A 13,016-nucleotide genomic window follows, 5' to 3' on the forward strand; every position below is an offset into this window, starting at 1 on the left:
TCAGCCCCTGCCCCGCTGCCAACTGCAGAGAACTCAGACCCGCCTTCTGTGGGCACTGGATCCCAAGTAGCCCTCAGCTTTCCTTCCAAGTCACTGTCTTGTCCCCCAATACCCTTTACTTCGGTCACTTATGAGTGCCTCATTTTGTGACCTTCTTGCTGCTCAGAAATGAAAACTCTGGCTCTTATTTAAACCCTGGTGTCCACCAGTAGATGAGTGGATAGAGAAACTGTGGTACACGCACACAATGGAATACTACTCGGCCGAAAAAGAGAAGGAAATTTTACTCTTTGCGAAGGCATGGATGGACCTGGAGAACACTATGCTAAGCCAGTCATGGGCAGCAGGAACTATTTGATTTCACTCATGTGTGGGATCTAGTGAACTGAACGAACAAACAAAATAGAAACAAGACTCAGAGAGAGCGGGATGACAGCTGTGGAGGGGGGGTGCCAGGGTGGAGGGGTTGAGCAAAAATAGGAAGAGAAAAAAACTCATGAACACGGACAACAGTGTGGTGATGGCCGTGGGAGTGGGTACACGAGGCATAAACGGTGATTATGATAGAGACTTGACTTGGGGTGGTGAACCCACAATGCAGTGTACGCATGATGTGTCGTAGAGTTGTGCACCTGGAACCTGTATAATTTTCGCTAACCGGTGTCACCCCAATAAACTCAATAAAAAGGAAAAAAATGAACTCCGTGAAGCGAGTGTCAGGGCAGCATTGAGAGGTGGACTGTGTACACAGGGGCCCGCGCACCTGGCACACCGCACGCACCTGCCCGGCCGCAGACCCGGTCAGTGCGCATGCGCAGCTTGTGCACAAGCGCGGCCGCGCTCGAGTCGACGCTGCCCGAGTGCGCGCTCCCGTTCCTCGTCAGTCCGCGCCGCAGACACTCCCGCCCCGGCTCCCCGCTTCACTGTCCAAACACAGAAACTAAAGTCGGTCCCTACTCGCTACGCGCGGCCTACTCGCTCTCACTACAGACGGGAGAGCCGCCGGCCGTAAAGCACGGCGCCAGCTGCTGCAAAGCGCTTGCGACGGACAGAGCCCGGGACCAAAGTACGGCCGCAGCCGCTCCCGTGTCCACGTTAAACGTTTGGGTTTGTGGAGCCGAGCAGGGCGGCCGCCTGCCCGTTTCCCTTCCTCTCTCGGCCTCGGCCTCTCTGAAGAGGAGAGGATGCGCGGCGGCCTCTGAGGGGCGGGCTTCTGAGGCGCCTTCCGGCCGCCCTCTTCCCGACGTGCACCGCGGCGGCGGCGGCGGAGCGGCGGCCATGTTGCAGTAGTTTGTTGTTTTCCTCCGGAGGAGCAGGACTGAGTGGCCGGGACCCGCTGCCTCGCTCGCCGCGTCCCCCGTCTTGGCCCGCCGCCCGCCGCCCCCCAGCTGGCGCGGCGGGGCGAGGCTGCAGCCGGGCGGAGCAGCAGCATGGCGGCCGCGCTGGGAGCGGGCGGAGGAGCTGGCGCCGCAGGTACGTGAACCGCCAGGCCCTGCCCGCCGCGCCCCGGCCGGGTCCCGGTGCGCTGCCGCGGGCCCCGGCTCTAGCGTCCGCACGGAGCGCGGGGCCCGTGAGCAGTGGTGGCTGGGAGCGGGCCGCCCAGACCCGGGGAGGGCGGGGGTGGTCGCCGCCGGGTGGGGGTTCGCTGGCGCGTCGGAGTGGGTGTGAAGCCCAGAATGAAAGGCCAGCCGTCGGGAGGGGACTGGAGGGGACCCGGTGACACGGCGGTGTTCCCGAGAGGTCATCTCAGCCGGCCGTGCGTCCACGTGAGTTCACGCTAGTCTGATAGAGACCCGGTCGCGGTTCACGTCGGCGTCTCACACAGGGAGTGGGACACACAGGTGCGGGGAACGGGGCCGCGTCCCCGGGTGTTTCGTCTCGGTCACCCGGCGGAGATGATTTTGACGGGACACCCGACTCTCCCGTCTCAGAAAGTCACCTTCTGGCGAAATCACGTTGTGTTGTTGATTGAGGCTTTTTCCCCCCTTTTTTTTTTTTTTTTTTTTTTTTTTTTTTTTTTAATACGGAAGACTACTTGAAAGTGACTTTTAGCGTTAGTCTCAAGTTTGACACGGCAGGCGCGGAGGTGAGTGTCCGCGACGAGCGGTCGTCATGGCAACAGTGAGACCCACGCGTGTCCGGCCCGGGGCCTGCCTTGGCCTGGTCACCCCCCAGGAGTTTGGGCCGAAGTGTGAAACCTTCGTGTGGAGACTGTCGCCGACACGTCGCTTTGTGGGTGGGTTGGCCGTGTGCCACTTGGGTGTCAGATCTTTTTTTTTCCGTGTTCGGGCTTTCGGGCTTTTCAGGTTAAACTGTGAAAGCCATGGTTTACGTTCCTCACTTGGTGACTTTTGGGGGCGTCATTGTGGTGTTTTTATATTTACTTTTTTATTGTTTTGTTCTCAGATTTTGGTCTGGGAGCCCCTGGGTCAACACGACCTTATTTTTTCTTTTTTGGGGGGGAGGGGAAGAGCAGGTGAGCCACGTCCACAGGCAGTCTGCGCATGCCCACCCGGGGCCTGGCGCGCATCCCAGGCATGCGCCCTGCCCTGGGTGGGGCCGTGGGCGGCCCCTGGTGTGCGGGGCGCTGCCCACCCCACGGCGCCACCCGTCCCGGGCATCGTGCGCGTGTCCGTGCTTTTACGGAGTTCTCATTGGTGGTTGGCCTGTCTGGAGCTTTCACGTGGACAGCGAGGTTTCCCAGAGGCCAGGGCCAGCGGCTTCCGGATGCGGGCGCTTGGATGCGGCCTCCCGTCCTCACGCTGCGGTAGAACACAGAAAGAAAAGCGCTTTAGTGTCCTCAGTAAACCCGAGCCCGAGAAGTTCGGGCTCATTTAGGTTCCCCTCGTTCTTCCCGCTGCCGCTCGAGCTTTCGTTCTGGGTCCAGTGTGTCCGCCGCCTGCTCCATCCTGCTGTCCCTTGGTTCCCTGCTTTCCTTCCGACGCTCATGTTAATTTGTAGTGTTATTTCATTATTGCCCTGTTTTCATCATGGCCCACCCTGGGGGTCTGTCACCCCAGAGGGCTGCTGTGTCCCCTTTGGTCCGTGCACATGCTCCGCTGTCCCGGCGGGGACATCTGCTGAGCAAGCCTCTGGGGTATGAGGTGTCTCCGAGTGCCCCCTGGCCGCTCCCTCCTGGGCAGGTGCCAGCGGTCCCTCCGCAACGGGGTGGCCTCCGGAAGTGACCTGGAGCCAGGTGGCCCCCGCGGTCCTTGCTCACTGGCGGGTAGGCCCCAGAGCTTCCTGCCCAGGAGCTTCCGGTCTTGGAGCTTCCGTGTCCACGCAGGCAGCAGGGCTGGGACCTGCCCTTGCTTCATCGCTGGGCCTTCCGGCTCTGTCACTTCCGTGGAAAAGACGGCGCCGGAAGTTTGCAGTGTGCCCTAGCACATGGTTCTGGCAGAGGGATACCACTCCACGTGGAAGTAGTGCTTGGAGAGTTACTGCGTTTAGTTTTGATTGTTTTGTCACGTTGTCTTAAGAAAGACTGGTATCACTTGATCCTCTCCATCAGTGATGTAGGGGATGCCCCACTTCCCAGACACTTTTAGAATATATTTTTAAAAGGTTTTATTTATTTATTTTTACAGAGAGGGGGTGGGAGGGAGGAAAAGAGGAAGAGAAAACATCGATCACTTGCCTCTCACGTGCCCCCCAACCGGGGACCTCGTCCGCAACCCAGGCCAGTGCTCTGATGTGGAATCGAACTGGCGACCCTTCGGTTTGGGGGACAATGCCCAACCTGCTGAGCCACACCAGCCAGGGTGGGACTTTTAAATATTTTTGATAATCTTGAGACAGAAAAAATAGCCTCAGTGTTGTACTTTTTTTCCAGTCTCTAGTTAAATTAAGTATCTTTTCATACATTGTATTTATTTTATTTGCTTATTTTTTCCATTGAGTGGTTGATCTTTCTCATTTTTAAATAATTCTTTATAGTTTTAAGAGATTTTATTTATTTCTCTACAGGGCAAGGGAGGGGGTAAGAGAGAAACATCAGTGTGTGGTTGCCTCTCAAGCGCCCCCTACTGGGGACCCGGCCTGCAACCCAGGCATGTGCCCTGATGGGAATCGAACCAGCGATTCTTTGGTTTGCAGGCCGGTGTTGGATCCACTGAGCCACATCAGCCAGGGCTCTTTCTATATTTTTAATAATTTTTTCCACAGTGGCATTGCCATGCCAAAAGTTCCTCTATGCTTCAATATTTTGTTACTTTGCTTTTATTTTTAAAATATTTTTTAGCTTTTATTCACATGGGATTTTATTTTGGGATGGTGTGAATTTGGGGCCTCTGACAGTTCTAATATGATTTACTGAATTCTCCATCTTCTCCATCTTTATAATAAATTCCCATTCATAATTTTTAAAAACTATTGCCTCATTGTATATGTGTTAAATAAACAGCATTTTCTTTTAATGAAGTCTTTTGATTAGCCCTGTGCATTTTTTAAAAAGTGAACTTAAAAATCGTTATTTGTGTTCTATAAAGAATTCTTCTGAAATTTTTATTAGGATCACATTACGTTTATTAATGTAATTTGGGGATGATCAGTATTTTTACCAACTGGGCTCTTCCATCAGCAGTAAGAACGTGTCAGGTGATTTTTCTTGGTCTGTTCGTCACCTACTGAAGGCTGCGCCTGGCACTCACTGAGCAGAGCAGACAGGAACTCCTGCCCCCGCGGGGCTGAGGTCACTGCAGCTTTCTTCTTATGCTCCTTTCATTGTCTTGTTCTTTTAATTCCTAGATGTTTCGTGTTTGTTTTCTTTGTCAAGTATGGTATCATTTTGTTTCTCCTATTCGCAAACTTGTTACTGATCTGTAGAAAAGGTTTTTTATTCTTTGTAATTGAATTATAGACAACGGGCTTATTAGAATCTTGTTTTAGTAGTTTGGTGCTTTAGGCTTTCTAGTTACAGGCCTGTCTGCAGTCTCTTGTGTTCTGACATTTGTATCTCACCTCTTTTTCTCGCGCTTTTTGTCTTAGAAGTGTCCACCGTCAAGCCCTCTGAGGTAGTATTGAGTAATGGTGATGGCAGGCGTCTCGGTCTTGTCCTCGTCTTCCAAGTCTAACGAGTGTTCTTTTAATATTTTGCTGTTGAGTACAGTATTTCTGTGGGTTTCTGATTCTTTTGGTTAGCTGAGAAAGTTTTTATTTTTATCCTCACCTGAGGACATTTGTTCCCCATTACTTTTAGAGAGAGAGAGGAACACTGATAATGACAGAGAAGCATTGATCGGTTGCCTCCCATATGTGCCCCGACCAGGAATCGAACCTGTGACTTTTTGGTTATGGGATGACGCTCCAACCAACTGAGCCACACCAGCCAGGGCCAAGAAAGTTTGGTTTTTTTAGTTGGGTTTTTAATTTTAGCAGGTGCTTTGTCTGCATTTAATGAGGTGATTTAGGAGGCCCCTTCTTTCGCCTTCCAATGCAGCATGTCCACAGATCCCCAGTGCTGAGCCTGCCCTGTGTTCTTGGATCTGAACCCTGTTCTCCACTTTCGTTCTTCCTGTGTTGCTGCTTTCACACTAGGGCTCATTTGTGACTGTGGGAGACTGTTTTGTGCTTGTTTTCCTCTGTGCTTGTGTATACGCATGTGCTGTCCTGTTCTTTAGGAGGTAGGGCGGCCTCCTGGCATGAGTCGTGGAGCTTTCTGGGACAGTGCCCTGTCTTCCAGGTCCACTCTGGAGAGGTCGGGCGATGCCCCCCCCCCCCCCCGCCCCCCGCCCCCCGCCAGCTCCTACTGCCTCTGGCATAGTCTGTCTCCATTGTGCTGAGCATTTGGTGGACACACTCGCTAGTTTGGAAATACTTCAGTTCTGGGAATTTTCCTCATTATTGTTTTTCTGCCTTCCATTTTCTCTTTTCTCAGCTTTTGATACTCTCGTTACTGGATTTTGATGCCTCATTTATGTACAAAGCGTAAGACTGGTGTGGCAGTTCCTTGAGATTGTTTTGGAAGGATAGGTACTTCGGTAGTTCATAAAGTCAGGTAAAAGACAGGACAGCAAAGACTGGAGAAGGGCAGAGATTGGGGTTCCAGCCTGGGGAGGCCCCGGCGGCTCCTCTCCTCAGGCCCTGTGGGGCCATTCCCCCCTGACGGCCTTCTCTCACAGAGGCAGGAATTTTTCTCCTCTTTGGCCATGTGCTGTTCTTCTTCAGCGGATTCACTGTGGTAAATGTGGGCCCATTGTTCCAGACCTTTTGACATTTTCCTCCTTTTTTTTGAGAGAGAAAATGGAACTCTATACTTATACAAATTCCATTTTTAAAATGTTGACCACTAAGTGGGTTAACAAAAGGAACCTAACTGAAAGAGAGCTTGTGTCTTTGCAGGCCACCAGACCGCAGCCTGCACATCAGAGCGACCCCCCTGAGTGATATAGCGGGTGCCACTTACACATGGTGGTCTCCCCTGCACTCTAGGGGGTCCTGGCTGCCTGGCAGCCTTTCGACGTAGGAAATCAGAGGCTGTGTTACCCAGGTTGTTTCCTAAATAAATTTAAGAGCTCTGTAGAGGTGAGACTCTTGGTAGACCTGAGTCGAAATCTGGGTTTGCTGTTTAACTTTGGTTTGCACCTCTGCAGAAGGAGGGCTTGGGATCGATTAAATGAGAAGAACGAATGTGAAAGTGCCAGCTTGCTGAAGGAAGATGGAGCCCACATCCGCATTTTCAGTGGTGCTGGCGTTATTTGGGTTTTATCCGTCAGCCATGCCCCCAGTGTAGCCTGTCACCCCAAGGCTGCAGGCGAGGAGCCTCAGAAGTGCAGGGTTGACCGCTCTGCATGGCGAGCCCAGTGGCCACTGCAGGCCCCTCTGTGACTGTGTCTGTGGGGGGAAGAGATTGGTGGGGGGGCCGCTCCCGCCTTCAACGCTTCTCACACTGCACAGTTCAGCAGCTGACCTTCGGTATTTTAGAAGGGTTCATTTTTAAAACGCAGAGTCTAGACTCCTGAGAAAAGAAACGGTGTCATTTCCTCTAGACTCTGGGTCAAGATGGGAACACCCAATGGGCTGAGTTCAGACTTCATCCTTTCCAGGCTGTCCAGGATGGCAGAGAACTCGGGGTCAGCCTGGCAGCCTTCTGTTGGAGGCAGAGCCCTGCCACCCACCAGGAACCTTTGCGGGACTGGTTTCCCCATGCAGGAAGAGGTGGGTCTGCTGCCACGCCAACAGGTGACCTGGTGCGCAGCATGTGTGAACACAAGTTCATGCTGGGCAGGACCTGTCTGGGGCCCTATACGATATTTTAAAACAATGCCTGGAAATTATTATTTAAGCAGCATGGTATTTGGGTAAAAGTTTCTGAAAATTTTGCTTGGCTACTCAGAATTGAACGTTACACTGTAGGGCCAGTGTGCTCACTTTCCAGGAGCTTGCTGGTTACCCTGATCCTTGTTCCTAATTACTACTTAAGTAAAGGCTCTGGATTTCCTCACCAGTAAAATATGAGCTTTGACTCTAGTAGTGATGCGAACACACAAGACTCCTGTGTGGCCAGCGAAAGGACTGCAGCAACGGTTTTCAGCTGGTGTGCCAGTGGAGTGTTTGAAGCATGCGACACCCGGCTGTTCCTTAGTCAGGCGCACGGGCCTCTCTTCCCTTGGGTTGTCAAGCTGAAAAGTGACAACAGCCAACACAGTAGCTGTTTGAATGGGTGCCCTGGCTTGAACTGTAGATACACATGCAGGTCATATAATAGTGTTGCATCTTACTGGTCATGTCGCATAATAAGGTTGAATTTGGTTACTTCTTGGCCCCAGAAATCCTTATATACAAGTATAGGCACCTGATTTTTTAAAAAGTCACTTTGGAGCAAAAAGGGTAGGTTGCTGTTATTATTGTTTTGGTAAATAAAGATTAAACTTATTTTTTTGTCAGATTGGCAAGAAACACTTTCTTGGTGTGCTGCAGAACTTTAGTAATTACTTTGTGTGCGCCAGGAGAGAGAAACGGTTGGAAAGTGCTGGCCTGGAGCACAGACCGGCAGACCTGGTAAAGGCCTGAAGCAGGCTCTGCGCGTCACCTGGCGTCTGTGCGCGCCTCTGCCCACGCCTGAACTCAGCTCTGAATGCTGTGCATTTGAACTGGCACACCGCGTTCCAGTAACACATGCACAAATGGGCAGTGGCCTGGGGTTGGTTTGCTGACCCTTGGACTAGGCAATTGCTAGAACCCTGTTCCAAGTTAATATTCTGTAAGATTCTAATGCAAGTTCCAGGATCCTGGAGAAGATGAGGAAATTGTGAGAAATCTAGGTAAAAGAGTTGGGTTCACTTTAGATACTTAGTTGACACCCTTATTAGAACAATGTTTAGTACAAGGGTTATGGGAGAGTCTGTAGACAACGGCGCTGGCCACTCTGTGCTGCTGAGCTAGCCTTCCCCGGTCATCAGGGGCGCACCTACCTTCCTTTAACCCCTGGCTCACACGTGTGTTCTGGCACTTCTGCCCCATGTGGCGGGGTGATGAGGGCCTGTTGGTGCTCTGGAGGGGGCAGGTGGGAAGGACTGTAGCAAGTGTCCGTGGAGTAGATGACGGCCAGGGCTCTTGTCCGAGTTTGTTTCTGAGTTCCAAGTGATGGCCGTTCCCACGTCCATTTTACCTTCTGCACCCCGGGTGGTGGGAGAGCGCATGCCCTTGCTTTTGCCTCAGTAGGTGGGGTCTTGCCTTTGCTGTGTGCACAGGCCTTTGTCCAGGCAAGAGGCTGCCCTCATTGCCACTACTGTTCACTTCTTTTGGGAAATCTCTTCCTACCCGGTGCTGTAGCGATATCTCACTGAGTTACTTTTACAGTTTTCCCCTGTTTACTAGGTGTCAGGAGGTGAGATGGGTTTCTTCAGAAAAACGGCCTCCACTTGCCTTTTCAACAGCACCTTGTCCACCCTCGCTTCCTTCTATTTTCCCTCGCTTCCTCCGATTTTCCCTCGCTTCCTCGGGCCCCACCCCTTTGCTTTGAAGGCCCTGACTCCCAGGAGCTGCTCTGGCTTTCACCACCTCCTCTTGCCTTCGGTGCCACTGCACACACCTGCACGGGGTCAGCCAGCTCCCGCGCTGAGAAACACCTCCTACTGCCCTCTGTCGGGGGGAGTCCCCTTCTGCATTCACTGGCAGGGTGGGCTACCCCTGTATGCGGCAGCTGTGGCGTGGCAGCTGGCCACCTTCCTCGCCTCCCTCTTTGGTACCTACCCCTGCTCTGGCATTCCCAGTAAAGTGGGTCGCGTCCATGTGCACTGGGGTCATTCTGTCTCTTCCTGTTAGAATGTGACCTCTTCTAGGGAGAGGCTTCTGTTACCTCGCGCACCCTGGGTGCCGAGTGTGTATGCTGACACCTGGAACGTGTGGAAGGCTCAGCTAGTACCTGCTGGATAATGAAAACTGCGGGTTTTGTGACCTCAGTTCTAGTCGGAGCTCTTCTTGCTTGCCTTGCATTTCTTTGTTTGGGAATGACCTCATAGCCACTGCTTTTGGACATGTTATGTGTGTGTGGAGGGTCTCTCTGTTTGGAAAAGTGTTTATTTTAATTATTTTGTCAAGATCCTGGCTTCTAATTTTGACTTTCGTGGGACTGACCTCCCTTCAGGAAGTATTTATGTGCCGAGATGGCAGTAAAGCCTCCCTCTGGAGCGTGCGCTGGGGGACAGGGCTGGGCTGGGGCCACACAATCCTAACTGTCTGCCAGAGTTACTGGGCGGCTTTAAACAACAAACAAACAGACAAACAAAAAAGAGCCTGCTCAATCAGATCAGGGAGGGGCCAAGGATTGTATAATTTTAAGCAATGTTTGTACGTGATTGCTGTTAGCTAGCTTGGCGTAAGGATTTCCTGGCTTCAACAGAATTGGGTGTTGTAATTTATTAGCAATGTCTGCCAAGGGTGATTGTGACTAAGTATTAACTTGTTCACTGAGTATTAATGTGACAAAAGCCGTGAGCAAAACTTTTTGTTCGTGTTTTCCTGCACAGGGAATTCTCCTGTGTCAGGAAGTGTGTGACCTGGTGGGGGAGGGAAAAGTAACATGGAAACCCTTTAGAAAGTAAGTGTAAGAAATGCGGCATGGACCGTAAGTGCAGCAGGAAGCAGAATGGGAAGCACTGAAAATAAGTGTTTGGATTCTGTTTGCTTTTCTCACAGGTTTGGCGACTTCGTAGAACAGCCCAGAGGCATATTTTGTTTGACCTGTAGATTTTTTTAGAAGTTGAATTGCTTGAATTTAACAGTTAGGAAAAAATTTAGTCACAGATTTCCCTCCCAGTACCGGTTTTGCTGCATCCTGTGTCTGAAAGTATTTTGTCATTTCCCCTGTTATTTCTTTGACCTGTTGGTTGATGAAGTGTGTGCTGTTAAATATTTACGTGAATATTCCAGTTTTTGTTTCATTATTGATTTCTAGTTGTTTTTTTTTTTTTTTTTTAACCCAGAGACTATGCTATGTATGATGTGGACCTTTTGAAGTTTATTAAGAACCACTTTAGGGCCAAGCGTGCACATGGCAGCGTGGTCTGGGTGCGCCTTGTTTTGGATTAGACAGTCTCTGTCGATCTATTCTCAAGGTCATGGGTCCTCCTGCCAGTTCACATCTACTGGAGGGCCCACTGGTGAGGTTTTCATTGTAGTTCCTTTTCAATTCCAGAGTTTCTTTTTGTTATTTTTTAATAATTTGTTTATTTAGATCAGGGATGTCAAAATCATTTCCACCGGGGGCCACATCAGCCTCACAGTTGCCTTCAAAGGGCCAAATACAATTTTAGAACTGTATAAATGTAACTACTCCTCAACTAGGGGCAAGGGGCAAGGAGCTTGGCGCTGCCGCAGGGTAGAAACAAGACGGAAGGCCAGATTCGGGCTGCGGGCCTTGTGTCTGCCACCTGTGATTTAGGTTGTTTGATGCGACATTATCATCATGCCTTCCTCTAATTCTTTAATCACGGTTTCTGTAGAATTTGCCCTTTTCTGTTTTTATTTCTCTAGTGCACCTGGATTGCATAATTTCTTGAATGATTGTTTTCCATTTGATGTAGGCCTTTGGGATCAGTTCCAGAGACCTTAAACAGTCACCCCATTAACAGAAAGTGACCAGTTTCCTGGGGGGTGGGGGGTGGCGCTGCACAGCTCCTCCTGCTCCTGCCTGCTGGGAGTGCAGCTGGCAAGCACATCGACTCCTCGTGTCTTCCGTCCATGGGGCTTTAGAGAGTGCCTGTGCCGTGTGGCCGGGTGGGGTGGGGTGGGGTGCGTCCTGGTCAGAACTTCCCGTTCCAGCCCCAGGCTGGGGACAGCCAGTCCAGCTGCCCTCAGTGGGCTCCTTGTGCGGCGTCTGTGCGCCATGCTTCTCAGGCCTCCTTGCTGTGTGCGTGTGCATCTGGGGTGAAAATGTTTGATTCCGAGTCTTTGATTGTGGGATAGTGAAAGTAAATTTAAGAACAACGTGAAATATGCTTGAGTGCAAAATATACACTTAGTATGGAGAAAATACAGAATATCTTACATTTTTTGTACTCTTTACATACTACCATGACCTTTTTTGGATATCCTAGGTTAAATAATACATGTTTTAAAATTTTACTTGTTAAAATTTCATGCTTCTTTTTACTTTTTAAATGTGGCTACTAGAGAATTCTTTTTTTTTTTTAATCCTCACCTGAAGATATGTTTACTGATTTTTAGAGAGCGAGAGAGGGAGAGGAAAACATCACTGTGAGAGAGAAACATTGGTTAGTTGCTTCCCATACACGCCCTGACTGGGGATCAAACCTGCAGCCCATGTGTGTGCCCTGACCAGGGAATCAAACCCACAACCTGTTGGTGTATGGACGACATTCCAACCAACTGAGCCACCCAGCCAGGGTACTACTAAAGAATTTAAAAATATGATTGATCCTGGAACAACTTGGGTTTGAACTTCACAGGTCCACTTATGTACAGATATTTTTCAGTAAATACATAGTTGGCAGTCTGTATCCTCAGGTTCTGGTCTGCAGACTCAGCCAGCCATGGATGGAAAGCAGTAATTCTGACTCATGGTTGGGAGACGGTAGGTGCAGAGGGCAGACCGTGTGCGCTGTGCTAGGCCATTTCCCATGAGGGACTTGAGCTTCCCTGGATTTTGGTATCCGCAGGGTTTCTGGAACCGCTCTCCTTGGACACTGGGGGTAACTGTTAAGTTTTGGCAGAGGCCACAGTTACATGTGGACTTTCAACTGTGTGGTGGGGTTGGGTTTTGGCGCCCCAACCCCTGCCTGTTCAGGGTGCTCTGTATATATGTGTTGTGTTCCTGTTGTCAAGCAGTTCTCTGCATCATCCTACACTTCCTTAGCCAGGGGCTTTGTTCTCCAGACTCATTTGAAGACAATGTAACAGTTACAAAAAAGTGTTACAACTGTCAGCCAGATCAGCAGTTTTCTCTTTCCTGTAGTTGTAGTAAAAGTATAATAACTGAGTTCTCTTAATGGACTATCATGCCTAATAATGTTCAATAAATTGATTTTCTTTGGGTAGCTTTGTACTTTAAAGTTTTTGAATGTTAAAAATGGCAAAAGCATTTATAGGAGTTATATACGGACAGTGTCATACCAGAAATCCCCAGAGAAAGGCGGTGTCCGTGCCCAAGCGTGTGGCATGGGTTCCGCTCTGGGAATACTGACTCTCATGTCCTCTCTCGCAGATGATGACTTCGACCAGTTTGACAAGCCTGGAGCAGAGCGGTCCTGGAGGAGGAGGGCTGCAGACGAGGACTGGGACAGGTACACCGCCTGCGTGGGTTGCGTCCACGCTGATGCGTCTCCTACCACGTGGCTCTGCAGAGATCTTCTCTGCAAACAGTGTGTGGGCCGCCAGATGCTCTTCCCGAGTGGGCTGGGGAGTGAGGGCAGGCGCTCGGAGAGAGGCCGTCCTGTGCGCAGGGTGGTCTCATCTCACTGTTTCTCTGCATTGATGGGCTGGGCTTGGCGGGCACTCAGAGCTGTTGTTGGGGTTCTCTGCTGGGATTCCTGTTGTCCACGTCCTTCCCAGTATTT

At 50.7% G+C, this 13,016-nt stretch overlaps 1 protein-coding gene across 3 annotated transcripts in view; it reads left to right on the top strand.

Moving 5' to 3' along the window:
- Positions 1–1,149: 1,149 nt before the first annotated feature.
- Positions 1,150–13,016, top strand: part of RBM33 (RNA binding motif protein 33) — an 84,591-nt gene continuing 72,724 nt past the window's right edge. For 2 of the 3 annotated variants that reach the window (XM_053925979.2, XM_053925980.2), the window contains exons 1-2: positions 1,152–1,473; positions 12,665–12,743. In XM_053925979.2, the coding sequence (XP_053781954.1) occupies positions 1,431–1,473; positions 12,665–12,743 (122 nt within the window). In that variant the 5' untranslated portion in view covers positions 1,152–1,430. Of the gene's footprint in view, positions 1,474–12,664; positions 12,744–13,016 lie in introns of all 3 variants that reach the window. The other variant, XM_053925981.2, reaches the window with a different exon arrangement.

Source organism: Desmodus rotundus, chromosome 6, assembly GCF_022682495.2.
Source record: "Desmodus rotundus isolate HL8 chromosome 6, HLdesRot8A.1, whole genome shotgun sequence".
Lineage (NCBI taxonomy): Eukaryota > Metazoa > Chordata > Mammalia > Chiroptera > Phyllostomidae > Desmodus > Desmodus rotundus.